Source organism: Coloeus monedula (assembly GCF_965178545.1).
Source record: "Coloeus monedula genome assembly, chromosome: 15".
NCBI classification, from domain to species: domain Eukaryota; kingdom Metazoa; phylum Chordata; class Aves; order Passeriformes; family Corvidae; genus Coloeus; species Coloeus monedula.
Window position 1 is genome coordinate 7,839,565 of NC_138795.1, and position 27,945 is coordinate 7,867,509.

General features: G+C 43.4%; 1 protein-coding gene across 1 annotated transcript; it reads left to right on the forward strand.

Annotated features, from left to right (window-relative positions):
• Positions 1 to 614: 614 nt before the first annotated feature.
• On the forward strand, positions 615 to 26,170 carry RASGEF1C (RasGEF domain family member 1C; the record flags this gene model as incomplete). Its single annotated transcript, XM_082291325.1, has 13 exons — positions 615 to 791; positions 2,394 to 2,516; positions 5,049 to 5,186; positions 10,987 to 11,199; positions 13,270 to 13,344; positions 16,698 to 16,793; positions 17,884 to 17,986; positions 18,087 to 18,166; positions 18,794 to 18,889; positions 23,310 to 23,405; positions 23,555 to 23,678; positions 25,680 to 25,752; positions 26,146 to 26,170. The coding sequence occupies 13 exons, from the start codon at positions 615 to 617 to the stop codon at positions 26,168 to 26,170; spliced, it is 1,419 nt and encodes a 472-aa protein (XP_082147451.1).
• Between the last annotated feature and the right edge of the window lie 1,775 nt (positions 26,171 to 27,945).

A 27,945-nucleotide genomic window follows, 5' to 3' on the forward strand; every position in this document is an offset into this window, starting at 1 on the left:
ACTCTTCCTCATTTCTCTTTTCCTTGCTATTTAATCTCTTCATCAGCTCCCACATTCTCTGTTTCCTCTAACTTAAGTTTTCCATCCTCCCCCAGTTGACTTCTGCTCCTATCTCCTCACTCACTCTGACACCTCTGCTGTCCTGTGGGACCCATTCTCCAAGGTCCATCCCAAGCAAGCTCCAGGTGGCACCCCTTTTCTCTCCCTCTCACCCTAAATTCTCCCTGTCTTATTCTCAGGAGAGCAGAGGTTCAAACAAGCTGCTTCATCCTGTACAGGAACCTGCTGAATTCCAGTCCTGAGTATCTCTCCTCTCCTGCATGTGCCTGACCAGAGATGGCAGTGAAAAGGGAATCATCACAGACACTTTTGACTGGGGGGGAGCCCAAAGCAGCTGCCATCACTTTCTGGCCCAAAGGCATAAATCAAAATGTCCCATTTTCTGTGTTCTGCCAGCGCCAGCAATGAGAGAGACGTGAAGGTTATCAAGAAGGGATCATGTTAATTTTGTGAACAGGAAGCTCTCGCTAGTGGCTGTGTTGTTCAAGTCAGCCAGAGGACAGATGTGGCTGTGGATCTGATGGATCTTGTCCTTGTCTCTGTTGCAGGAAGGCATGCCCCAAACGCTGAGTTCTACCAGTATGTTTACCCCATGTGGCTTCAGCCCTCATCTACATACTTCGAAAGAAGGTGAACAAGGAGGACTGATCTTCCAGGATGGAAACCTTACCTCAGCATCTCTGGATGCTCTAATCCAGCATCTGATACCTACCACTGATTACTACCCTGAAGTAAGCAATTCACAGTATAATAAATGGTTTAATTTTGATGAATTGGGGCAGCACTTTATGCAAAAGTGCAAATGTGTTAAATTTTGAATTAAGAGGGCTAATTTAAAACCTGCATACAATTAAAGCTTGGTAAATTGATGCATTACTTTAAATGCTGTTTCACTGCTCTATAATTGTTCCCATGAAAAAGCAGATCCCAAAGATGATACTGCCTTTAAATAAGAGAATGGGGTAGGGGGGGTGTCATGGTGATGAATTAGTGATGTAGCAGTTGGAGCACTTCAAAAATAGCAGTGCTTCCCAGAGAGGTTTAGAGGAAACCTGAAGCAAAAAACTCCCAAGTCTGAACTGGCATTAAATTAGCTGAATTTCAGTGGCTGCTGAAGTCATCCAGGTTTGCCTGTATGTACAGAGAACATTCCCTTGATGACAACAGAGATGCATCTTCTGGGTGGGTTTATAATTTTCGTGGGGTTGTATTCACAACTGTGCAGTCACTGGACAGCATAGTCTAGATGCTGGTCCTTGCTCCATCAGTGGAAATTGTTTCCTTACCAAGAGTGTGAGGGTCTAAACTGGAAGCAGGTTTATGGTCCTGCAGTCTATTGACTTCACCGGATTTTGCACATCCTCAGTGGAATTCAGACAGAGTTTCACTGGAAGACTTTTAAGTGCTAATATATCTCCATGGCTTGTATTTCAAAGCACAGAGGAGCGTTGACTTCTGGGTACTTTAGGAGATTGGGAAAGTTATCAATGCAGAGCAGGCAGCATGTTTTAAATTACCTGGAGCTCAGTTTCTGATCAGCTAAAAATAAATAATAAAGAAGCATCTCAATTAAAAAAAAAGAGAAACAGAAAGGCAATAAAAATAGGTAATGGATAGATCAGGCTGTGAGATTTTTATTAGGCAATGGGTGATATGCAATATTATACCTGCTGCTCAGGAGCATGGCTAGGGCTGGGGGAAAGGAGATAATCCAGGTGCAAAGAGGGGTCAGGATGCAGACAACTGAGACTTCATGCATGTATTTTAAATTCACTGCTGGAATAATTTCAATAATCCAAGGATTTATCCAGCAGACCTGCTTCCCACAGCTTCACAGATGTGGAACTGCACACGATACGACTTTGCTGATAGAAATGAAATTTGGGGAGTTAATAGAAAAAATGCAATATTGCTTAAAATAGGCTGGGTGAGATTTGCAGTGCAATAGCAAGATGTGGCTGACATGGGAATGTCTGCAGCTGACAACCCAGCACAACACAGAGATTCCTGCCCATTTGGCTTTACCGTCTCCAGCATCCCGGCTGGGCTGTCTCCTGTACCTGGACTTTCTCCTGCACACTGGCTTCACTGGATGTTTGCCCAGGGTTTAGGCAACCAAGGGCTGGAAGAGGATGCTGTGGAGGAAGGAGATGCTGCTGCCTCCTGCACCCAGTGTAACCAGTTCCATATTCAGGGTCAGGAATTGTTAGGTCTTTTAGGTAAAAAGGACTTGCCAAGTAAAAATGAAAAAATTGTGAAGTTCAGGGCTTTTACAGTCAATATTACCCACTGTGTGGCTGCTTACAGTAGTTCTACTTGTCTTTCTCCTGCAGAAAGCCTATATCTTTACATTCCTGCTGAGTTCCAGACTCTTCATCGAACCCCATGAGCTTTTGTCCCGAGTTTGTCACAAGTGCATTGAGCAGCAGCGGCTGGATGACCCCGTGCTGGACAAGGTTAGTTTATCCTTAGAGCAGAAAAATGTAAGGTATTTTCAATGGGGAGAGGGTTCTGGGCCTTTGGTGTGTGTCCCTTGCCTCTCTTTAGATTGAATGAAGCTTTCTCATAAAGGATTTGCCACTGAGATCCTGACATTGAGGTATCCTGGTATCCATGTCTGAGAGCAATGCTTCAGGCAGTAGTTGCTTCAAATCTTCTTCTAATTTTCCCTTTCCCCCTGTCTCAGTCTTCCCAGGTGACTTTCCTTCTTAACTTCTTTAAGGCTCTGATGAAGCCTGCAGGATGCAAGGAGGTAGGACGTAACCCTCACACACTGTCAAGTGCAGATGTCCACACACCACTCTCTCTCCCATTTTTACTTAATGTCTCTCTGCCCCTTTGCTTTCTTGCTCCCAGTACAGTAATATTTCCTTGTGGTCTTCCCTGTCACTTAGAGCACCAGGTAACAGGGGGCAGGTGCCCACCACCCTCCTGCCCTCTGTGCTGCTGAGTCGCACCAATGGAGCACTGGGAATGGGCAGGAGCAGCAGTGGGGCCCTGACAGGTGAACAGAATGAGAAAATCCAAGCTGTTCCTGCCTTGGCACTCCTCCCCTTTTGCCCCAGGGACTGTGCAGACTGAGACAGTGTATAGCAACACGTGTGCATCCACTGGCAGTGCCACAGACGGTGCAGTGGTGATGGATCCCACTGGATCCTGTTCAGTGCTGGATTCTGTCCAAGGTCTCCTTGCTGCATTGATGGACACTTATTCAGTACATTATCTGGAGCAGAAGATGCACCTTCAGAGCAGTGGAGGGGGAAAGAATGTGAATTTGTTGCAACTTTGCAGAAACCCCAAAATTCTGAAATGGTTCTCAGGATCAGTCCTTCCAGCTTTGAAACAGTGAGTTTAGCATCAAATACTGAGCCACCAACATCTGAATGTGTGCTTGTTTTTGCACAGGCAACTGGTTTCATGAGTAACAGGAGCTCTGCCTTCACTGTGGTGAGCCATTCTCCAGAATGCTCAGCAATCCCAGACTTGGGTTACCCATACAGTCAGTGTTAATAGAAATATCTGTATGGGGTGAACCATGCAGAACAAGTTTTCTAAGGTGTGAGGTTCTGTTCTCCAGTTCTATGAAAGATACAAGTTTGGGAGGATTAAAATGTGAGCGCTGCAAAGTTTTGCTGCTCATTAAACTTCCAAGAAATGAGAAACACTGTCTTATTATGAAGATTTCTTATCTGCCTGAAGTGCATCTGGGTTTTGTAGCAACACAGGGTTGGTGGGACCACAGCTGATTTTGTGTTCCGGAGAGTGGGGCTGATTTTGAGACTTTGTACACAAGCAACCTCCCATCCCATGTCCTGTGACTTGCACAAAGTCCTCTCCATCAATTCGTAATGCAGTTTACACAGCTGGAGCAAATGTCTCCCCAGACCTTTGTAGTTTCCAATAAAGCTTTCCCTTTAGCAGCCACCTGCTGGTCTTTGAGCCTGAGCTTAATGCTAGCTGACAGCAGTTATTTTTAGAGATGTGGTTCATTGAAACCTGTTGTTGGTGGAAAGCTGAAATATGCATTTTAACCACCTTGGTTGAAAAACAAAGAGCTGGGGAGCTTAAGAGTATAATTTTTCCTGATTACAGGGTACACTTCAGCTGCAGTACGTGGGATGCAGAAGAAGGCTGTTTGTTTCGGTCTGTGTTTTCTGTAAATAAAAATGCAGTTTGTTGTTTAACACCACTTCCTTTTCACATAATGGAGGATGAAAGCTTTGGGAGCAGCCGCCGCACTGGCTGTCTTTTGAGAACACTAACGCACCAACTGTGCCATTCCCCGCATTTCCCTCCTTGCCCCATCCTGTCTATTCCCACTGCCACGTCCTCAGATACACCTACACCAGAAGTGGGCATCAGCTGTGTGCTGTGTGAGTGAGTGTCCTTGTCCCATCATGACCTTGAGCTCATGTGGGAAGAGAGCAACATTATCAGCAGCCCAGGTAAAATTGCAAAAGTGCTGCTGTTTTGTCCATCTTTTCTTCATTGTGCATCTGCCGCTGGTCACTAAGCAGTTTTTTTGGTACAGCCAGAAAGCAAAGGAGCAAAAAACCTCTTTGTTGGTCAAGAAATTCATTCCAGTTTTTCAGAGAAGGATGAAAATAAAGAAGAGTTGAAAGTACAAAAGGGAAGAACAAATTATTTGAATCATCAAAAAAGGCCAGATGTTTTTAAAAAAGGTATAAAGCTTGCACCAACAAAATGTTCATCCAACCATAAACAGGCCAATTGCATGTGCAGAATACTTAAATCTGCATGTAAAACAGGCAGTTGTGCATGCACCTAAGTTCTGGTATATTTTGCATGCCAAAACATATTATTTGTGCACCACTCTCTTTGTATGCATGTGTGCAGGTTTTGCAGGTGCAACGTAAATGCCTTCTTTGAAAACCTGGCCCCACGTTCAGTGACACACACAGTGAGAGACATTAGTGAGTAAATATGTTTCAGTCCCTCATTCCGTCATTCAACGGTTTTCATTTCAGGCTCGAATCAGAAAATTTGGACCCAAAATCTTACAGTTGCTAACAGAGTGGACAGAGACATTCCCATATGACTTTCAGGAAGAGCGGATGATTGGCCACCTGAAAGACATGATTCACAGGATAGCCCCATGTGATGAGGTGAGGATGCCTGACTTGGGATGTTCTGCTGATACGTTGTTTTTCCCACTTGGTTCCTCCTTTTCCTTCTTTTCCTTCTTTTCCCACATTCTGTTCCTGGCTACTCTGAGTTTCGCTCTCCAAAAATGGTAAAAACCTGTAGTAGCTTCCCTGAAAGCCTCATCTCTCTTTAGGTGCTCCTGGGACAGTGACATGGGGAGACACCAGAGTGAGCACTGGAATTTATCTCCTGCACACTGAATTTTCCATTTTACAGAAGGAATATATGAAGGCATAGCATAGACTGAATGTGCTGGTGACAATTCAAATAGCAGCAGGGCTTTGATCTCCCAAGTTAGAATCATAGAATCACAGACTAGTTTGGGTTGGAAGGGACCTTAAAGACCATCTTGTTCCACATCCCTGCCATGGGCAGAGACATCTTCCACTAGACGAGGTTGCTCCAAGCCCTGTCCAACCTGGCCTTGAACACTTCCAAGGGTGGGGCATCTACAGCTTCTCTGGATCCAAGTTCTTGCATTTAAAGATAATACTAATACATGTAGCTTGTCTGGGAGCATGGAAGTGGCAGAAGACAGCAGTGTGTGGCCTGCTGAGCACAAACTCAGGCTAGATGTCTGTATGATCCTGGTGTTCAAATATGTGAGCTCTGTGTGTGGCACAGTGGGTCACAGTGAATGGAGCCTCTGGGAGACCTGCTTGCAAATTCAGGTGGGTGAACCCCATAAATTCATTTGGAAACATTAAAAAGACCACAAAGTTTATGAAAATAATAAGCAAATAGTACAGAGTCTCTAATTACTTCTAGGTTAACCATGGGATGTGGAAGAATTCCGTTCCACTGGCTACATCAAGGCCTGGCCTCAAGTCACAGAGGGGTGCAGTCCAGTAGGACAACAAGAACATACCCATGAGGATGAGAGAGAGAAGGGTGGAGAGATGACAGAAGGAATTAGCAGGGCTGCAGCACAACAAGAATGAAATTGGGCTCTCCTATGCACATGAAATATGTCATAAATGGGAACAGCTGCTCTTGGACTGGGCTGGCGCATCATGTCTGGTACTTTCAGGGAGCTTTAGGCTGCCATGGATTGACTGGCTGGGCTGGACAGCCCATGGGAGAGAAGGGGCAGGAAGGGGAAGCTGTGGGACACAGTGGTGGAGGTGAAGGCAACAAAAAAACTCGGAAAGAGCCAAAGTGGCTTTAGTTCCATTAATGAGAGCAGTAAAATTCCCTCAAGGGAAAGAGGCAATGGACTTGCTCCTGGCCAGCCACCACAAAAGATGCCTTGCAGCCCTTCAGCATCAGAAGTGAGGGAACCCTATACAGACCCACCAAAATCGTGTCCTCAGGAAAGAAGGAACCAGCCCAGAGGGCGGAGAACAGGAACTTAGTGTGTGCTCTTTAACAGCAGTAGCTGCCGTGCTGAAGAATCATAAATGCTATAAATCAACTTTCTGCATGCAAAGCGGTGGTTTATTTGCCTAACCTGAGCAAGCACTGCACACCTTTGCTCTGGAGCCTGCACAGCTGTGTACAAATGCTTGTGGGTGCCCTGGGGGGCCTCAGACTACATTAGTTTCAAATCACTGTTTTTCAGATATTACTAGGCACTGTAATTGCAAGTGATTATGCCTGAGCAAAATCAATAATTAATTTAAGAAACAGCTCATATCCTCCAGATGCAAATTTCCTTTTTTTAAGGGACAGCACAGAAGAGTGATGGTGGCTGCTAGTTTTTTGGAAGAAAGTTGTTCTCACTGTGAACCACAGAAATTAAAGACTGAAAGATTTGTGATGTCATCCAGTCCATGTAGGTCAGTGCAGGATTCTCCCCTGCAGTGTCTGTTCCTATCCTTTGTAGAGTCCACTTTCTAAAGGCTGAGATGTGCTTATAAAGGTGTCCATGCTGAGAAGCATTTCTTAGTAAGTGCTGTGATTTGCATTTAGAGTTAGAAATTTTAATTAAACTTTGAGCTCCTAAGCCACCTGCTGAGGCCTGCTGTCTTCAGAGGAACTTTCCTAGTTAAGAACGAAACATTTTCTTTAAATATTAAACAGTAGTGTGCTTCTTTTGACTGTTAATGTGGCAGTGAAGTGAAATTGGTTGATAAAGTCCAGCATGCAGCCCCTGTATGGTGGGGGGTCACTTTGTGGCAAGATAATTACCAGCATGTTGAAGGTAATGAACAATGTTGTTTTCAGTTAGTGGATGTAGTTCAAAGAAGGCAGGAAATTATTTTAGAAGGGCAAAAGCAGGATTTTATGTTTTTTTATTTCTCCCCCAATGTGCACAGAAAAGATTTCTAGGCGAGGTGCACCCAACCGATTTCCAGTGAGTCTCTTCAAGGGCTCTGATTTCTGTGTAATTGTTTGTTTCCTTTAAGTGTCTCTCTTTCATTCTTTATTAGGTGGTTGGCCTACCTGAGTCTTTGTTTACTGTTGTCTGTATCTATTTTTTGTGCCATATGCCCTACCAAATGAGGTGAAACTCAGTCTCTTGATAAAGATTTATTGAAAGACTGGCTAATATGTATGTCTTTCAAGCAATTTTATGCAGCTTTGTGGCTTTTCATCCAAACTATGAAGAATTTGATACTGCACAGACATGGCAAGTCCAAGATTTCTCATGCAAACTCCTTTTAGAAAGAGGAGCTGGGTTTCCAACTAAGTCTTTTAGCCAGATGTTTTATATTCATTAGAAGGCCTGGCTTTCAGTGCTGTCCCCCCAGCCCCAAAAAACTGAGTTCCCTGTTTACAAAATAAGTTCATAAAATACCGAATATTTGAGTTTTTACTAAAAAATAACATTGTGTTCAGAGAGCTTCATAAGCTGTGCTGTGATTTGCAAACACACCTGAATGTTAAACAGAGAAATATTTACATGGTGGTCAGTAGTTTGGGTCCAGAACAGTCTTTGTAAATCAAAAGTGTGACCATCTGTTGACACGAGGATTTACATGAAGAAGGCCTTCCTTGGAGCTAATATACATCAGTAACAGATAAAAACTGAAAGAGTGGGGTTTTCTTTTCCTCACTCAATTTTCACTCCACGTGTGGGATTTGATTCCAAATACATTGTGTGTTGTCATTCTCCAAGACAAGTCCCTCCTGCCTTCTGGGTACTGGCTTCATGTCAGACTTAACAGCTCTGTTTTACAAAAAAAAAAAGCCTGACTACATCCTGCTTACCTGGTCCAGGTTCTAGCCCAGCTCAAGAGAGCATCTTCCTTAAGTGAAAGGAAAGCAATGCGAGTCCAAGTGAGCAATGTGAAACCTTTTATTAGAAGAGTTGCATCAAAGTTACAAAGTGTTGCAGCAAAAGTTGAAGCACTTGGGATGTTCTGAATGTCTCCAGCCTTTCCAACCTGTAATGAAGACAGAGTAGATGTGAGAAGTTATTCTTCACTGTGAAGTAGGAGAAGGTGCTATCTCCAGTGTGCAGATGGAATTCTGTGCAGGTGAGAAGAGCACGGAGTCTGGTTTCTGGTTCCTTGAACACTTCAAACATGAATGCTGTCAATGCCTAACACTGAAGACTCTGAAGAAGACAGGGGCTGGATCTAGACCATGGGATTGCTTCCTGTAGTGGTTTGATCTAAAATACTCATTACTATTTACCTTCTGTGAGATAAGAATTAGGAGAAACGCAAAGCAGGCACCAAACTTGAAAGAATGTAAGGAAATTTATTAACAGACCTAAAAGAGGGAAAAAGAAAAAAATAAAATCATACCACACCTTCAGAATTCTTCTCCTCCCCCCACCTTCTCCCTTCTCACATTGACAATGTAAAAAGACAACCCTTGGGATGTTCAGTCTGTTTACCACTTCCATAACAACCTTGTTCAGTCCATTTAGGAAGAGGAGTCTCTCTTGCCCATGCTATGGGGAAACTATCACAACGAGACAGCCGCCCAGGTTGGTTCTCTGCTCGCATGTGAGTCCCTTCCCCCAACTTGCAGCTTTTCCCACAACTGCTTTCAAGGGTCCAATCTTGAAGTTCTTTGGGGTACAACTTTAAGGTTGAGCTGTTCAGAAACAAAAGTTCTCTTCACTCATCTCTGGGAGCATTTCATCTCTAAGAACAGAGGCCCTCCTCCTTCCCTGGGAGCAAAGGGTCCTCCTCATCTTCATCTTTAGGACAATCTCTGGGAGCATCTCTAGGAACAGAGGTCTTCCCCTTTCCATGTGGAGTAAGAGTCCTCATCACTTCCATCTCTCCCTGTTCAAACTTCTCATCAAATTACAGCTGCTTCAGCATCTGCCTATCTCAGTGCAGGTGCTTTTGCTCACAAGTACAAGTTGAACGCTCCACCCCCCCATGCCTTCATGAGATTACAACAGGTACTCTGATACATCATAGCTTTACAACAGAATTTCAGCTTTAAGCATCTCCTCTTTCTCTTCCCTCAGGTTTTCAGCTCTTCACAGCACTAAAAGGGTTAATCTCACCCAGGCCTTGCAGCTGGAATTTCTCTTATCACTGCTGCTCACATGATCTTTGCTGGACAGCGGTGCAGCTTTCGGCTGAATCTTGGCCGCACTGGAGAGGGGGAGCTGGGCCGCTCTGGCTGCCCACAGCAGGGCTGTGGGGGGTTCTGTGGGTGGAACAGGGCCCATTGGCTCCAGGATGGCCGTGGCCTGGCCTGGCCTGGCCCGAGCAGGGCCTGGGCTGAGCCCGCTGACCCCACACGGGGACCCGCAGCCACCTGTGCCAGCGCTGGAAACGAGACAGAGCCTCTGCCCGGGGTTTGTCTATTCTGAAGTGTGGACCACAGAGGCGGTCACAATTTTAAGTGGCTCAAAGAATTGTCCATATTCAAACTGGCCAGCTGATAGGTTCTGTCAGGTCACAGAGGAGGCTGTTAGAACCCCTTTGCAAGAACATCCCTTCTGAGACTATGCTTTGCTAACCCATGACACTTCCCAAAGACTCACCTGAACTGCTTCCAGCTTGGGACGTGACACAGGTGTGTGTTGTTCTTTGTGGTGAGGCACAGTCTAGCTAAGGACATTTCCAATTAACCTTTGTCTTTAGAGCCGATCCACGAGGTCTGTTATCTCAGTTCTGTGATGTTTGCATCTGTTGTGAAGAGGTGAAGTAATTTCTTTCTGCCCATCCTCCATGGCTAGAGACTCCACTCATTGTCTGTAAAAAGTTGCTTCAGCTCTGAGAACAACCTGGGCAAGCTGGTAATGATGATCCTGCTGAGCACATGGCTGTGCTTGGAATACACTATGAGCTTCCTTCAGTAGCAATTAACATTTGGATATTAAATACTCAAAGCTACACAATGCTCCAGCCACTCCAGCTGGGTAGCAAGCAGCTGCAGGCTTTTTCTGCATTCAGGTCAAAAGGATGGAGAAAATAGCATTAGAAACATTTCTTATTCCTAATAAATAAGAGTTGACAAGGCACCATTAACAGGTAGAGTTCTCAGCCAACATGTAGCTGACATAAAAGATAGGTACCCAAAAGCTGCTGTGCTCCAGAAAGCTGCAGTAACTCATATTGTAGCATTGCCTCTCCTTTGAACCTGATATTGGCAGAAATCTGGAGTATGCATGCCAGCCCAACCCACCAGTCCTGCCTGCCTCTTCTCTTGACTGCAGTCTCTGTGTCCAGAGCACAGAACTGTAATTAAGACAACTGGTTATTCTGAAATAGGCTTGTTGGAAATAAAATGGTAACCTGTTGCTGGCTTAGGAGTATTTTGCAGAAAGCAAAATTCAGCATAAAAAAGCACTCCTATGTCAAGTTTTCTGGGTGGCTTATGTTTCTCTCCCTGTCTCTCCAGGCTTACTGGAAAAAGATGAATCAGCTTTTGCAAGCCCTGAATCAGAAGCTTGCAACCCTCAGCCATGGGCAAGAAGGGATTGTCAAGATCAGTACTGCTGTCTCTGATAAGCTGGTTGCCTTTAAAACTAAACCTCCATCAATTCAGAGAGAAATCCTGAGCGTCTGCAGTGATCCTTACACCCTGGCTCAGCAGCTGACACATGTGGAGCTGGTAAGTGGGAATGGTTCCCAACTTCTGCAGCCAGAGATGTTATTTTAAGCTATCAGCTGCTAAGTATTCCAGACATAACCAAAAAATGTCTGCACTGCTGCAGCACATCCCATGCTGTATCAGCACTGCAGCAGGAGGCAGGGTTTGACAGTTTAAGAGATGCTTGGGAAGCAAACTATATATTAGAGTGTCCCTGTGCATCTTGGAGCAGTTCACTGTAGTTCAGCTTGCTTGTTTGTGGGATGAGAGCCCTATCCCAGCAAAGTCAAGTCCCAGGAATGTCACTTCTAATAAGGTGCTCAGAGCCCCACAAGCTCTGCAGGTGCTATTGAAATGGCTGATCATTAACCCTTTTATCAATCTGGAAGGAATTTTAGCAGTTCAAATCCATTTCTCCAGATATACAAAGCATGTGAGTTGTCTTATGTGGCTTTCATTCTTCCCTTTGGGATTTTGTGCATGGACACATAAGGATGTGCAGATAGCACCCCCACAAAACCCTGCTGTTCCCCCTGTGCTGGGCTGCAGTCTGCTCCCAAACAGGCTCTTGTGTGAAAAATTGCAGTGCTGTGCTGTTGTGCTGCACACCCTTCTCCCAGGGTCAGGTCCTCCCCATGGACCTCCTGGATGTGCACAGGAGAATGTAAAACATTGCTGCCATCTGCAGATCTCTTGTTGCTCTGGTGCCCTGCTGCCTGTCCTCCTGTGGACACCGCTCATCCTTGAGGGGAAGCATGGGAAAACAAAGCATGAAATGCACTGTGGATTGGAATGAGTATTAGGAAATCAACCTTTGGAATTCTGAAGATAAGTGGTATTCTATTTGTCAAGAAGTGGAATGGTTAGTTTTCAGAACATGCAGCTTTGGCTCTCTTTGTTTTACATAACCTAAGCCAGAGAGTAGAAGTCCTTTTGCATGGAGTTTTTTCTTGCTTTTGTTTTTTTCCTCTTCCACAGTACATCTGTCTTCCAAGGGAAAATTCCCTGTAATTGAGGCATCACTGCCTTTTTAAAACAAATGCAGCTAGAGATTTTAATTTCACTGTGCTGTAATCAATGTTCTCTACCTTCTCTTCCATTGCTATGCCCGATACATTGAGTGCTTTGCACTGAAACTGTCTGATGCTTATTTGTTAGTAAGAATTATTTGCTACTTGTTTGAAACAGTTATTGATCAGTAAGAGTTACAGATACAGTTATCAGTGTTAAGGTGATAGGCTCAGAGAAAAAGCATAGGAGTGGACATAAAATTTTTCCTTGAGCAGAATTACCATTTATTTTATTGTTGCTTGGGTGTCCTAAGTTTGGGCTGTAAGAATTCCAAAATACCTCCTCTGAAATGCATTTGTGGCCTACAACCTACTGAAAACATTTATTTTTCTAATAAACATATTCAAGGGGAGTGAAAAGCCTAGCAGGAAGGTCATTGTGTGGTTGGAGCTGCCACGTTTTTTCAGAAGCTGTCTTTTACTAAGAGAGATTTGGATACTTCATTTATTCTTGTTTTGCTTAGTGCCTGGGACACTCTCCAGTGTAAGCAAAGCCTTTAAAGTGTCACATGCATTCTCAGTGCCTTCCTTACTCAGTGACCCAGAGCCACCACCCCGGGGCAGCACCTGAGGGTCAGTGGGCAGGGAGCCAGGGCAGAGCCCTGTGTGGGCAGCTGAGCAGTGGATTGCTGTGGATGCCAGATAAGAGCATTACTGCCATTTAGCAGCTGGGAAACAAGGCTTTTGAGAATGCTGGACCACAGCAGGTCTAAGGCAGCACCAGGCACAGAACTGATGCCTGCTGGCTCCAAGGTGAAGCCCTGTGCATCCAGCGCAGTGGAGGGGACTCTTACTGTGGCTTGTCAGTAATAAGATGTATTTATTCTAATTTTCATCTTTCTGCTGACATAGTTCTAATTGTTATTATGAATTTTAATGTCTGTTTAGTTGGCTGTCTACCAGTTTGGTGACACCACTCAGAGCTGACAGAAAATGACAATGTCTTACCAAGAGGAACAGAAGATACTCTGGGGTCCTTTCTTATTTTTCTCTCTCTCTTCCCACTCCCTACCCTCAACAGGAAAGACTAAGTCACATTGGACCCGAGGAATTTGTTCAGGCGTTTGTACATAAAGACCCTCTGGATGGCACCAAGGTATGGTTTCTCCACATACAAAGTGTCACCTGTGACCACAGTTTGTCCAGATGTGATGAGGCCCCCAAGAGCAGGGCCTGAGTCATGAGCTGACCAGGGCCAAGCCAACTGGTGACTTGTATTGTCATGGCAAGGGTGGGAACCTGTTGGCCGAGCTTGCACTAGCAGGTCACTGCCATTCCTTCCTGGGGACAAGCTGGCCACCGTCCTGATGTTGTGCTTTCAGGCTTGTTCCTCCCAAGCTGCTTTGACTGGGACAGATGGTTGTGGCTGTGCACAGCCAGGGAATGTGTGTTGCTCTGCTGAAGGAGTAAAGGCTCTGGATGTGATGTAATGCCCTCAGTGTGTGCCCAGACACCACAGCAGTGAGTCAGTGCGTCATGAATCAACTCTTCTCTCCCTACACAATAGCTTTTAACCCAAAGCACCACAGGGAACAGAGTGCCTGATCAAGGCTTCATCCAAAGGCTGTGAAAGCCACTTGGAGTCTTTCCACTGATTCCATTGAGGTTTAAAGCAGCATTTCAGTGAGTGCCTCAATAAGGAAAGAGCTAGGAGAGCTAGGAAATTCAGAGATTTCACATACTGTCTGAAAAGAAAGAGGGTGGAAAATTCTTCCCCTGAACTGTGTATGGGTTCCCACTGAGATCATACATCAATGGCTGAATTTCCTCATTGGATGCCAAAGGTATCAGGAAGACCTGTGTTGGTAGTGCTACACAAAGAGCCCCAAAATAGCTTGCAGTGGTGAAAAGATGGATGGATGGATGGATGGATGGATGGATGAAATGTGCAACATTGGGCCCTTTCCTTCTCTTTTTGGACTTACGGAAATTCTGCTGTTTTTTTCAGGATGAGGGAAATAGTCAGGGATGGAGTTTCAGGTATTCTGGGCATTGATAGCATTCTTTAGAAAGGAACCCCAATGCAGCAAATGTGTGTCAGAAACACAAGATGCCAAACCAGCCGCGGTGAGATTTCAGCCACCTGGGCTTCAAGTCAGCAAGGCTGATCAAAGTGGGGTAGTTTGGAACTTTTCTTCATGCTCTGCATGGTGATTTAGAAAAGCTGCTGTGCCAAGACACAGCCCAGGGGGAGAGCATTGTACACAGAATCGCAGAACAGTTTAGGTTGGAAGAGACCTCTAAGATCATCGACTCCAACCCTTAACCCAGCACTGCCAAGGCCACCACTAAACCATGTCCCCAAGTGCCACATCCATACATTTTTTGAACACTTCTAGGGATGGTGATTCCACCACTTCCCTGGGCAGCCTGTTCCAATGCCTGACTGTCAGTGAAGAAATTTTTCCTAATATCCAATCTAAACCTCTTCTGGCACAATTTGAGGCCAATTCCCCTTGTCCTGCTGCTTGTTACATGGGAGAAGAGACCAAGCCCCCTTGCCCTACAACCTCCTTTCATGGAGCTGTAGAGAGCAAGAAGGTTCCCCCCCAGCTTCTTTGTCTCCAAGCTGAGCTCCCTCAGCTGCTCCTCATCAGATTGGTGCTTCAGACCCTTCCCCAGCTCCTTTGCCCTTCTCTGGACACATCTTTGGACAAAGCAGAACAAACCTTATGTGGAGTCACATATTCCCTGACCCATGAAGAACACCCCTATCAAGCACAGGGAAGTTGGCTCAGGTCTGAATTCCTCCAGCTGGAGATCATATTAAACATCTTTCTTGCGTGAGGGCTTCAAAAGGCTTCACTTATGAATGTTTATCAAGCATTCTGAGCTGCAGATGGAAGATGCTTGGGAGGTGCTAAATATTGCTGCCATTTATAAAGCTTAACCTTTAAAAAGCAGTCTGTCTCAACTTCACTGTTGCACATTTTTCACAAGTTTTGCGTTATTAGCTGTGGCTCTTATGCCCTGGCACAGGACAGCAGTTCTGAGATGGAAATACTATTTTCAGAACAAAACCTGGGGTTTGTGTACTTTCTGTTGTAATAGGGAACAAGAAACAGAGCACATGTAAAGCAGCTGCTATGGTTAGACTGGGGCTGATTTGGGTTTCCTTTGGGTTTTTTGATATTTACATGCTGCTTGCTAACATTTACTTTTGAGATGCTTTAAAAATACACTTTTATTGTGTTTGTAGTCTATTCATAAAGTGGCTCAGACTTTCAGTCCTGTTAAGCTTTGATCCTCCATAGCATGGTACTGTGATTTCTGTTTCTAAACACGTCTGTATACAGAATCACAGGTGAATGTTTTCTTACTTTGAATTACCTTGGGAATCATATTAAGCCCCATTTCTGAAGGGGTTCTTAGTCACTGGTTTACCTTACATAATATGGGTGATCTCATTGACATTAATGGATCTTTGCTTATGCATTATGATTTTCTTCTTAGTGGCATGTGTTTACAGTACCTCTGGGAAATGATCATCCTAATAAAACAAAAATCAGTATTCTCTGGTACCCTCTAGTGGATGTTACTGAATGTTCAGACAAATCTCTTGAACTCCAGAGAGCTGAGTGTCCTAGATAGACTGTCAAAGACTTTAAAGCTGGAAAAGGGACTTGAAGTCTTACCATCCCAAGCAACATACTCAAGCTGTGTGAACTGTCCTATCACTCCTCTGAAGTCACATTTTCTGTTGATGACAAAGGAACTGGAAGAGTTCAGCCAAGTATCTGCTTGCACAGCCTGTATCAGTTATGGGAATTTATGTTAAGTTTTGTATAAATAAGTGAAAAATATGCTTCTTGTAATGGCTCTTATCAGTGAAGTGTCTCTGGCATGTTAAGTGACCTGTTCAAGCATAGCCATCCAGGCAGAGCTGATTGTTAAGAACCTGTTTTTCTGAAAATTCACTAAGGAAAATAGTGGGCTTTTTTCATGAAGAATCAATCAGAACTGTGTTTTCTCTTGTTTATCTCATGTACACTTCACTAAATTCTGGTCCCTCCCCTCCAGAAAAGGACTGTGGGTGTTTGTATTTACTGAAGTGGAGGAAGTCCTGGAATCAAAGTCACAAACTGAGCCTGCTGTGGAAGACTGTGCCTGTCTTATTTTGTCTGCATGTCCTTGTTGATGTCAGAATCCTGCAATGCCCCAGCTGTTCATATCCCAGTGAACAAGGCTCAGTGCAGACTGTCAGTGAACACTTGCTGCAGGCAAAATAGGGCTGTTTTCTGGACACCAGTGTGAATTGTGCATTGTGACACACCCAGCTAGACCCCCATCTGCCACTTGCAGGCTTTTTAAAAGGGGCCCTTAAATGCACAGTCTTCCATGAACATGAGAGAGATGTCGCCAGTAATTACCTCTGTGCAATATTTATCTTAGTGATCAGGTAGCTGACTGGAACACAATTATATCTTTCTGTGCTTTTTTCCCCCCCAGACGTGTTTCAGTGAACAGAAGAAGACAAGTAACCTTGAAGCCTATGTGAAATGGTTCAATAGACTCTGCTATCTCGTAGCAACAGAAATTTGCATGGTAAGTTACAAGCATGTGCCATGTTTTACCACATGCCTGAAGTACCTCTCTGAGATTTTATATTAATAAGCAGTCCTGGGGATTTATTTCTTATGACCCAGCTAAGCATCTGATGGTAAGTTTTAGCAGTATTGCACTTGCAGAAGCGACCTGATAAATAACAAACATACTGCAAAACAAAGGCGGTGGCACACGGGGGAATGCACTGTTCTCTTGATGTAGTAGGGGCACAGTGTGGAATAATGAACCCTGCAGGGAAAAAGAGAGGGAAAAATGCCTTGAGTTATCCTGTGAGATTTCTGCCAGCAAAGATTCTAGTGGAGCCATATTTGTTATCTGTCATTCTAAAGATCTGGTCTGTGTGTGAATTCCCACTGCATGGCTCTCTGTCCTGCTGCCCATTAGTGTAGCTGTGGCTGTTGTTTCTTAACTTGGTAGTGGTTTTAATTTGTTTAACTTGGTCCATCAAAATGAAATTAATGTTTTCCCCCTTGAAAAGGGTGGGGAAAGGAGGAATAATAATAGTTTAAAGAGCTTGGATAGCCTGTGATACATAAGAATTACCATTTGAAGATCATCTTTGGAAAAGATGGGGTGATTCCAGTCCAATTAAAATGTGTATTTAAAATGCTATCATTTGGCCTGGCCATATTGCTAAAGGGACAGAAGAGGGGAAAGGGAGTAATGCAATGAAACAAGCTCTTTCTGTGACAAAGATGCTGCTGTTATAGGGGTGTGAAATCCTGTCCTTAGGAAAGTCTGTGCTGATGTGCCCACAGACTCGAGGGAGGCCAGCAGGGAGCTGAGGCTCTGCTTCAGGGCTGCTTGGGCTGCCTGTTCCAGCACTGAGACAATCACTGAGGCTGGGAATTGCCATGAATTTCTTCTGTGTCACTGCAGTGAAAGCTTTAATTTCAGAGGCTGCCAGTCACCAGCATCCACTGGATTGCTGGAACAGAATTAGGGCCAGTGACTAAAAGCAGATGGCCCAAGCTGTGCATGAAGCCATGCTATGCATGCAACAAATGCTTAGGATGACCTCCAATTCTGCATATGCTCATTACAGATACTCATTTATTTTAATTCACAGCCTGCAAAAAAGAAACAGCGAGCACAAGTCATCGAATTCTTCATTGACGTTGCCCGAGAGTGCTTTAACATAGGGAATTTTAATTCACTGATGGCAATCATTTGTAAGTACAGCTTCTAGCTGGGTCTTGCATCAGCTGTCACAGATGAAAAAGGAATCCCAGCTCTTATCAATGGCTCTCTTTTTTTCTCTCTCACTCATAGCTGGAATGAATATGAGTCCAGTTTCCAGGCTAAAGAAGACTTGGTCAAAAGTGAAAACAGCCAAATTTTTCATTCTTGAGGTAAAAAAAAATAAATTCCTGATGCACTTTAATTATATTCAGGATATTTTTGTTTGGGAATTTTACATTGTTATCCAGGTGTGAGATGTCTGGAGACACATTTCACAGGCAGAGGGCCTGATTCTAAGCTGAAATATCCCAGGTGTAGTGAGGAGGACGTAAAGCTGCTTATATGCAGAGGGAATTCAGAGTACTCAAATAAATAAGAGGAATTAAAAAAAAAATCAAAATATGAGCCTATATGCATGCCATAGTGCATCCACTGATGCATGTTTTGTTTAGCCATGGACACAATGCTGAATGTAAAGCTCCCAGTCTATACCTTGGATGTTGATTGAAGACCCAGGGTTGTATTTTGTATTGAGGATTCCAGGATTTGGCACACATAAAATGTGCAGTGCTTATTCTTCACATAAAAGCTCAGTAAGCTGTTAGTAGAAAAACCAAAGGTACAGGCATCCATGGACTGTAGAGCTCTCTAGTCCATGGTGCATGGACTTCTGCAGGTATGTGGATTTTGAAGATGGAGGCTCAGCTCTGCTCATGGTTTGCTACAACTGAGCATAAAATTGTCTTTAGAGGACCCAGGTCACTTTCTAACCTAGGTGTGTTGTTTTGTGCATGTAGCACCAGATGGACCCCACTGGCAACTTCTACAACTACCGGACAGCACTGCGGGGGGCTGCTCACAGGTCCCTCACCGCACACAGCAACAGGGAGAAGGTAGGTGTGACCACATCCCATCCAACTCCACATGGGTGGGGTGCATTTCTGCTGGGAGGCAGTGGCTCAAACACTTGATGCAGATGCTCTCCTCCCTTCCATGGTCACCAGTGCAAGGCCTGCGTGCTTCAAGATGCAACTGGAAATGTAAAATGTAAAAAAAAAAAAAAAAAAGAAGTGATTGAAGGAGTCTGGATAGGATCCAATGTCAGACATTGGGAGGGTTAGAGAGGGCAGGACACACAGCAAGGAGGACTTAGTTGCAAGTGTGTCTACATCCCTGGAAAATTCACATTGTTTAGATTGATAAACCTGATGGAACAGGTATTCCAGACTGAAACGACTTTTATTTTGGCGATGGAGCATGAGCCTGGCAGACGCAGGTGGAGCTGTGCTTTGTTACAACTGTGCCCCGAGGTTCTGGCACAGAAGCCCCTATTGTGTGATGTGGGAGGTGAGATGGAGAGCAAAGGGCACAGCAGTGAAGAGGAGGTGGATCTCCATTTACATTACGGAAGGATGATTTACCACAAGTCCTGCAAGGGAGTCTAGTCTGAATCCACTGCAGCAAACTTGGGATGATATTCTGTCCTTGTGAATTTTCATTTCATTTGGTTGTTGCTGCCATCTCAGTGAGCAAGAATTGAAGTGTTTTATCAGTGTTCAGGGCAGATGTGGAGCTTCCTGACATGTCACTGATGCTGCAAAAATCAGATTGACAAGATGTTAGAGTGTAGGATCCTCCTGTTTTGTGCCCCAATATGCTTCTTGTTAATTTTCTTATTCCTTCATTCAATTCTTTATTTTTTTGTTCTATGAAAGAGGATTTGTGTTTTACACTGCAATTGCCCATAGTCATAAATGGGTAATCTTTGAGCATGGCAAAGCTGAAGTAGATACTGCATGAACAAGCACAATATGGAATTTAGTATTCATTCACTAGAGGAGCCAGGCCAGATGCTAATCTCACACCCCTGTAAATTGATGTAAATCTGCTGAAGCTAATGGAATCTCACAGCATTTACAGTGAAATGAGATCAGCATCTGGTGGCAGGCTGACTCAGCTGCAATGGGAGTACACTGAGTTGTTCTGAAAAGCACTTCTCTGTGCAAAGGAGAGATGATTTGGATGTTTGTGACTGGAAAAGCAATTCTTTCAACTCTCACACACTGCAGCAAGGACCTGTCAGTCTGAGATGCTTTTGCAGTTTAGTTCTTCTGCAGCCATCATAGATATTCAAACCAGTTGCTTTATTGTTTGACTTAATTTCCTGTGAAGTTAGCAATCTCTGTCATATCTCTACCCCCAGCTGGTTAATACTGATGGCAGAGAGGTTATTAGATTGCAAGGAGTCTATTTTACATCAGAAAAAGCCCATATTCTGTTTTCCTTCTGTAGACAACATTAGTTCAGGAAAATGTGCCAGGATGTGATTTGGTAGCTACTCATACTGGGTATTTTACAGTGTCAGATACAGCAGATCGTGTAATGCTTTCTGTAGGATTAAGGAATTTTGTTTCTTTTTATAAGCAAGATTATAATTTATTTGTTTTAATGGACTTGAACACATCTGAAAGAACATGATCACTTCTTTTTGATAGAAAATGTTACATTGTTTCTTGGCAAACCCATAGCAAAGCTCACTCTGAAGAAAATTTTTATCTTCAAACTGAATTGTGCTTGCAGAGGGGTGTACTGGTTAGTAAGTAAGTCTGGTTTTGTCTGTGTAGTCAAATGACCTGTGACAGCTCCAAAATGAAGTTATTCCACTGGGAAACTCTGCACTGTACTTATGGCATGTCTCTGGCTTTGAAATGTTGGGAGTATGTACAGCACAGCACTGTGTGTTGTTGCTGTCTGATACTGTGGAGCAAGAACACGTTGGATCTCATTAACTTTCTTCTTTCTGCAGGAGGCAATTGTCCTTCGGCATGTGGGTAGGTTGGATGGCATGGAGGGGGGATAAAAATGGAGAGAAATATCAGTTTCTGGCACTAACCCAGGTTTTATGCTAGCAAAGTGCCTGGATTGAAGCCAGTATTAGAGTATAATTGTAACCACTTTTGTTGCTTTTCCTACAGAAATTTGGAAAGCAAAACATACACAGTAATATATTTTTATTGGGGAAATAAATGGTGACCAAAATACAGCAATTCCATGGAAATGTGTAGAGAATTGGTATCTTCGGGTATGTCTCTGGTGCCTTTTGGATGAGATGAGAACAAGCTCTGCCATGTTCTGAGCTGACTGGGGGATCTGTAGCTGTATTAGCCTGGCATCCAGCCCACGTTTGTGTACCTTGCCTCTCAGCAAGACTTTTCCTTCATGTTTAGTACCACTAATGGTGCTGACCTTGCTCCCAGGCAGTGGAGCAGGGCAGAACAAGCTCACATCTGCCTGCAAAAAAATATGTAGACAGAACCTGGCAGTGATTTCTAGCCGGGGATCAGTGTGTGGCTCCAGCTCTCTGTATCTTTCCACCTTTTAAGACCGCACTGGTTAGAGAGTCATCATCATTTTTGGTAGAAAACAAATCACATGGAGTTGTATTCTTTGCTGCAGGTCAACTGATCTAGTTTGGGTAATAGGAAAATAAATCCTGAAACACACTTAGCTCAGTTTGACTAGAAATTGCTCCACCTGACCCTAATAGAAGGGCTCAGCATTTTGGGAGGATAGGCTGTGGTTTGTTTTCATTCCTGAGTTTTGTCAGTGGAATGTATCAGGATAAGTATCCAGTGGCTCTTGGAGTCTCAGTCCAGGCTTTTTTATGGCTGTTGCAGTGACATTACAGAGTTTATCCATGGCTGTCCCATAAGAAAGCCAGCAGAGATGCAGATCTTTAACAGTTTACGAGATGTGGTATTTTAGCTGGAACATAAATTGGCTTCCATTTTCACAACACACACTGGCAGTAGCTTGTGGATTCCTTGCCTCAGTGTTTTCACTTCTATGGCTCGTTCACACTCATTATAGCATCACAATGTTGTAGCATCCGTGTAGACTGGATAATAACAGCTGCCAATCCTGTTCTGGGTCCATTTCATATCCTGTTACAGCTGATGTACAGCATGAAATGGAATAACATTAAATACTTAACTAAAGGATTGCTCTCTTGGCTGTTCTTGCTTGCCATGAAGGTGCTTTAGCTTTGATGCTGCTTAACAAGCTCCACTTCAGTTAATATACAAACAGCCCAGTGGAAACTTTGGACACTCTGCCATGCAGTGTTCTGCTTTATGTTCATGGTGGCCAAGTTTGTACTTGGTGGTTTAAAAGACAGATGTTGCTGCCACAGGAAAATTCTCAAAGGGGCAGCTGCTGACCTTCAGCTCAAGCCCCCCAAGTGGCCTTTTGCTGTCACAGTGGCACTGCTGGAGAGGTGGGCACACTGAGGTTTGGCTGCCGAATCCCAGAGCTCTGGGAGTCAGCTTTCAGGGACTGGTCCTTTGTGTTATCTTTCTTTTCCCTTTGAGTTGTAAAACAAAGGACCCTGAGGGAGTCTGCTTCACTCTGGATCTCTGCTGAGGTTCTGAGGATGCACTTCAGGAGTGCTGCTACTGCTTTCTGCTGTAGAACATCTGGCAGCAAATTTATTTATCCCTGCTTGTAATTCCATTAATTTCAAGAGTTCTACCCAGAAATAGAATTCTTTTATAGCAAATTGACCCAGCTCTAATGGGTTCGAGGGAAGGCTTGGATCACTGTTATATGCCACTCTGCCCTGGATGATGTCCTTGGGCTAATTTTGAGAATTGCAATGGTCTCTCTGGCTACTGTTGGCAGTTTCCTGTCAACCAGCTTAATATTTTCAATCCTGTTGTCTGCAGGTTAATTTGGAGAAGCAGGTTGTACTAATCAGACACCAGGAAGGAAATTACATGCTTCAAGAGCTAGCCATGCATGGAGCTGTTGAAAATGAAACAGCTCCTGATTAACTGTTTGTAGACAAGTCCTTGGTCATCAAATTTTATTCTGTCTTTCCTTGTCTAGGGACAATACCGGTTCTTTGGTTCCCACCTGTGTTTAAATTGCTCGATTTGTGTATTCAACATCTCTGCTTATAAGGAAAGGGAAGAGTTCTGCAATGTTATTTTGCTCTTTGCTGTCTGATGTTGTCATCAGACAGTGATGCTGTTGATAATAAACTGGGCTTTTAGCATTTTCTTAGTCATGGTATTCTGCCCAGTGAACATTTGGTTCAGTTCACTTTCATCTCAGCATACATTCTGCTGGTGGCTGAAGGTCTCTCTAGACGCTACTGCCCTTTGGCCTGCCTGTTGTTGTACTGCTTTTTAAGTGCACAGCACACTGGAAAGTTAATACTTCTTTATTCTCATCTCTCCCAGTTGAGTTGTTCTTTCATGCAGAGAAAATACTGAACTGAAAAGATAATGGTTATGTCATTTCTGTCCACAGATTGTGATCCCCTTCTTCAGCCTGTTGATCAAAGACATTTATTTTTTGAATGAGGGATGTGCTAATCGCCTTCCAAATGGACACGTCAACTTTGAAGTAAGATCTAAAAAACGTTTTTACCTATCCCATTCCAATAGCTGAGGGGCTGCCTGAGACTATTGGCCTGCAATTTTCCGTGCAGACCATCAAACACTGAAAATGAGATAATCTTACTGTATCTGAGTGGAATGATTTTATGTTTACAGAAATTTCTGGAATTGGCTAAGCAAGTAGGAGAATTTATAACATGGAAGCAAGTGGAGTGTCCATTTGAGCAAGACCCTAACATCATCCACTACTTGCACACTGCTCCCATTTTTACGGAAGATGGTAAGACTGTACAATCACTAATCACTGCAGATGTCTCTCTTCATCACTGCTAATTAACACCCTGATTGTGCTTTGGTGATCTCTCTCACTGACTAGTCCCAGCTCTTTCCTAGCTTTCCTGCCAAACAGCTTGTTTATCCCCAGTCTATCAATGTGTTTTTGCAAATACAACCTTCTAGCAGATGAAGCTGCTGCCTGATGGCGTTTCTCTTGTCTGTAGCATCTCTATAAGGCACTGTCTAGGAAGCTGCCATTGTGGCCCTCTTTTTGTAATCACAAAAAGGGGCCACACAAGCATGTCATGGGCTGCTGTGAATGTCAGCTGTCCCTTAGCCACTCATTCTGTGATTGATGGAACCAGAGCTAATCTCTTTCACAAACCAACACTGTCATCTCTTCAGTAAACACAGCCCAGGGTGATGGAGTCCAGCTGACCTTTTCCTCTACAACAAAGACACATGTTATCTACAGAAAAGAATTTTTAAGAAAACCTTTTCTATTAATTTCAGCTGTAGCTATGAAAGCCCTGTTCTGAAATTATTTCTCTGATTGTCTTTTTTTTTACTTATCTGTCCTCGTCAGTTTGGTATCCAGCATGTCAGACTGTGTCATTTCATATTGGTTCGTGTCAGCTGCCTCTCTATACATTGTCACACAGAGAATTGTCTATAGCAACCTTCCCGTAAGATATTCTGGTGCTGGATTTATTTTTCCTTCATTCTATAGGCAGTTTTCTGTACTAATCCAAGGTAATCAGACCAGACAGCTTGAATTTTACAGACTACTTCAGAAAGCAAAATACTGCTTCTAAAATCCTGCCTAAATCCTAAGAATGACTGCCAAAATAGAATAATTAATGTGATTAATATGTATCAAAAGGAGATAGGATGAAAGAATTTAATCTTGTTTTAGGCTCTAAAGGGACAGAAAATGAAAGGGTAAAAGTATAGTTTTCAGGCTACTGGACTGAAAAAGAGTGACCTCAACCCACTAATTGTTTGCAGATTTTCTCCCTCATGTCCTCCCCTATATTCATACTGCTTTTGTGAAATGCCCTTTGCAGAAGCCACAGGAAGCCTCCCCCATTACCCAGGGGCAGTGCAGAGTAGAAAGAACTGCCCTGAATGAAAGGGTATCTGAGAGAGATGCAGCAGTGGCATGTGAAATGCAGCTGTACTGTGTTTGTCTCGATGTGGAGACATGGTGGCCAACACTTGAATATTAAAAGACAATGCATTTGTAGCACAGACTTGAATGCTGAGGTGGTGCCTGCATTAGAGAATAAAAGCATCATGAAACAGTCAAATGAGGAAATGTGTGTGAACACAAATTACAGCCTGTGATTCCGAGAAGACAGTGAGATATTAATGCACTGCCAGCTTTTGCAGAGAAGACTCTACAATCTAGACTCATTTTGGTGTCATAAAATGCATCCTACAGTGTAAAGATTTCCAGGGGGGGAAGACATTTATTTTCTTCCACTGCATTCCTTCTCTGGTTTCTGTAACTTACTCTTACCTTAAGGGTATTGTGTATCCTTTTAAGCTACCATGTTCCCATAGACTTTAAAAAGATTGAGGAACATAAAATTGTGTTAAATGATGAGAATATCCTTAGTTTCTAAAAGCTTATGTGTTTAGGTGTCAGGTCTCACTGTCTCATTTTTAATGTTCATATAACTCTTGAGTAGCAGTGCTGTGATGGAGGAAATGGGCCCAGATCTCTAGATGCAAAACCAGAGACCATTCAACTGCTTAATACTGTTATGAGAAGGTCATGCTAATATATTTTAATTCTGGGCTCCTTTACTGTTCCATCAAAATTAACGTAACAGCTTTCCACGGTAGATATGTGAGCTAAACATCAGTGTCCCACTATTACCAGCTACCTGATGGACCATGAAGTTTTAAAATTTCTGTGTGGTACAAAAGAATATACAGGAATGCAGAGAGATGGGGCTTAACAATGCTATTGGAAATAACACATATTTACTGTTTCCAGGTTTGTATCTGGCTTCCTATGAAAGTGAAAGTCCGGAAAACCAGACAGAAAAAGACAGGTGGAAATCCTTAAGGTAACATCTCATTTTATCAGCTCATTTCTAAAGTATGTCCAAACTGCACTGATACCAAAGCTTGTGAAGTGCAGGTATTTAAACTGTGACCTCTGAGGGAGGTCTCTTCCATTTAAAACTAATTTGCAGAACTGAGGCTGCACTGATAAAAGCTCATTTTAATCTCAAATTATTCTCCATGTAAAGAATACCCTCAGCTTGCTGTACCCATGCAAAAGCCTGATGCAGATGAAGAATGTCCCAGGCTAACTGGATCTTCCAACAGTTTACAGCTCTTCTAAGAGTTGTATAATGGTTTGATATAAGTGGGAATATGAAGAGAGTGATTGAAACAACCCAAACCTTTAAATTTGCTTCTTTTTTTTTCATTGTCCTTATGTTTTACATTTACAGATCCACTATTTTAGGGAAGACTTGAAGACTAAGAGATTATTGCAGTAGGTCAAGGAAAAGAAATCCGCAAACATTTTGCACTACTGATTCCAAAGATGCCTGTTTGGGATTTAGACAATTTCTTTTGTTTGAGTTTTTTTGTTGGGTTTTTTTGACTGCCTAACATGATGGATGAACTGGATTCATCCACTGAAATCAACAGAACTGTGTGCACAATGATGCTTTTCTAACTATGAGACAGAGAGAGGAAGGACAAACAGACTATTTGTGGCTGTGCCCAAACTGCGTCAGGATCACTGTAATTTTGCCTCTGAAGGAAAACACAAGAAAACCAGGAGCAGGGAGAATCGTGGTACTGCAACAGAGGATGGAAAAGTATAAAAAAGGAAAGCAAAAATACACAAGAGTATTTTAGAAGCAGGTGCTTCAGACAGCGGTTCTTTAAACCCTCCGAGGATTGTAAAATTAAATCAAAGACACACAAAACAGCAATCTGGTTAATTGCTGAATGAAGAAAAAAGAACTTAATCTTGCATTAGCAGTCCCCCAGCCTTGTTGAACAAAGCACTGACTGCTGCAGGTATGAGCTTGCAGGGACGAGGACTGACACTGCTCACATACAAGTCTGTCGCGTTAGGCCACGTCCGCATGGGACAGTCGTCCTGACCCCATGGGTTTTTACAGAGAACAACCTGGAGTGTGACTCTTGCTTAGTTAATCTTCCCACCGCTGTTGTTGCTTTCCTTACTGTGAATCTGGGCTGGTCTGAGGAGGGCAGAGGGCAGACAGTGCTGCTCAAAGACACCCCCACCACTTCTGAGGTTGAATGAAGAAGCAAATGACTCTGGACTCAACTTACCTCTATTTAATGTATGTAGTGTATTCCCTAAATTTATTGATGCTGAGTTGCATCTTTTAAGGGGTTTTATCAAACTCAAAGATAAAAGGTACTGCATTACCATTTCTGTCAGGTTCCAATTAACACAGTACTGTTTACTTTGCAACATGATACATAGGAGGATGGGGGGTAATTGCTCTGAATTTGGGAAGTATGTGGTATGCTTTAAAAAGACAAAGGGTTTCAGACGAGAATGAATGCACTAAAGAATTTGTCATTCATGAGCAGATAACCATTTTTGTCTTTTTTACTTTTAGGCTGTAAAGGTCACTGTTTCCTTACAGATAATAGGAAATAGGGACTGTGTCTTGTGTTTAAAGTTGTACAATAATCAAGGTGCTACTGTAATAGATATATTAAATGATAATGAACTATATTAGATTCAAAACTAAGACCTAACAGTAGACTTACTGTTTGTGTGTGGAAGGAATGTTCCTAACTGCCCCAGAAAATATCTCAAAAGACTTAAATGAAACCTAAATGTCACATCATACTGAACTTTGCATTTTTGTTACTGACTTGGTGCTACCTTTTCAGATGTTCCAGTCCTTCTCTCCCTACAAAAGGATGTAACCCTTTCTGTGACATCAGTAATAATTTTATTTCAGCAGAGTGATTCCAAGTGGCTGTAGTGTTTTGAAAAATTCGGGTAATCACAAAACCTGGCTGTGTTGGCCTATTCAGCCAGAAAACTGGAACTGTTCCTGCCCTCTGCCAGGCCTCGAAGTTGTCTGTGCCTGAGTGAGCTGTTGACCTGGAGGCATTGGTGGGCTGATGTTTGAGGGCAGCAGCCTGAGAATGCTCTGTGTGGTGCACTCCAGGTTTGATGTGTCTGCAGAGCAGTTTTGTGTTAGATTATGGCCTGTGGGAGCCCAGTCTGGCTCACTGAATGCACTGCTCCT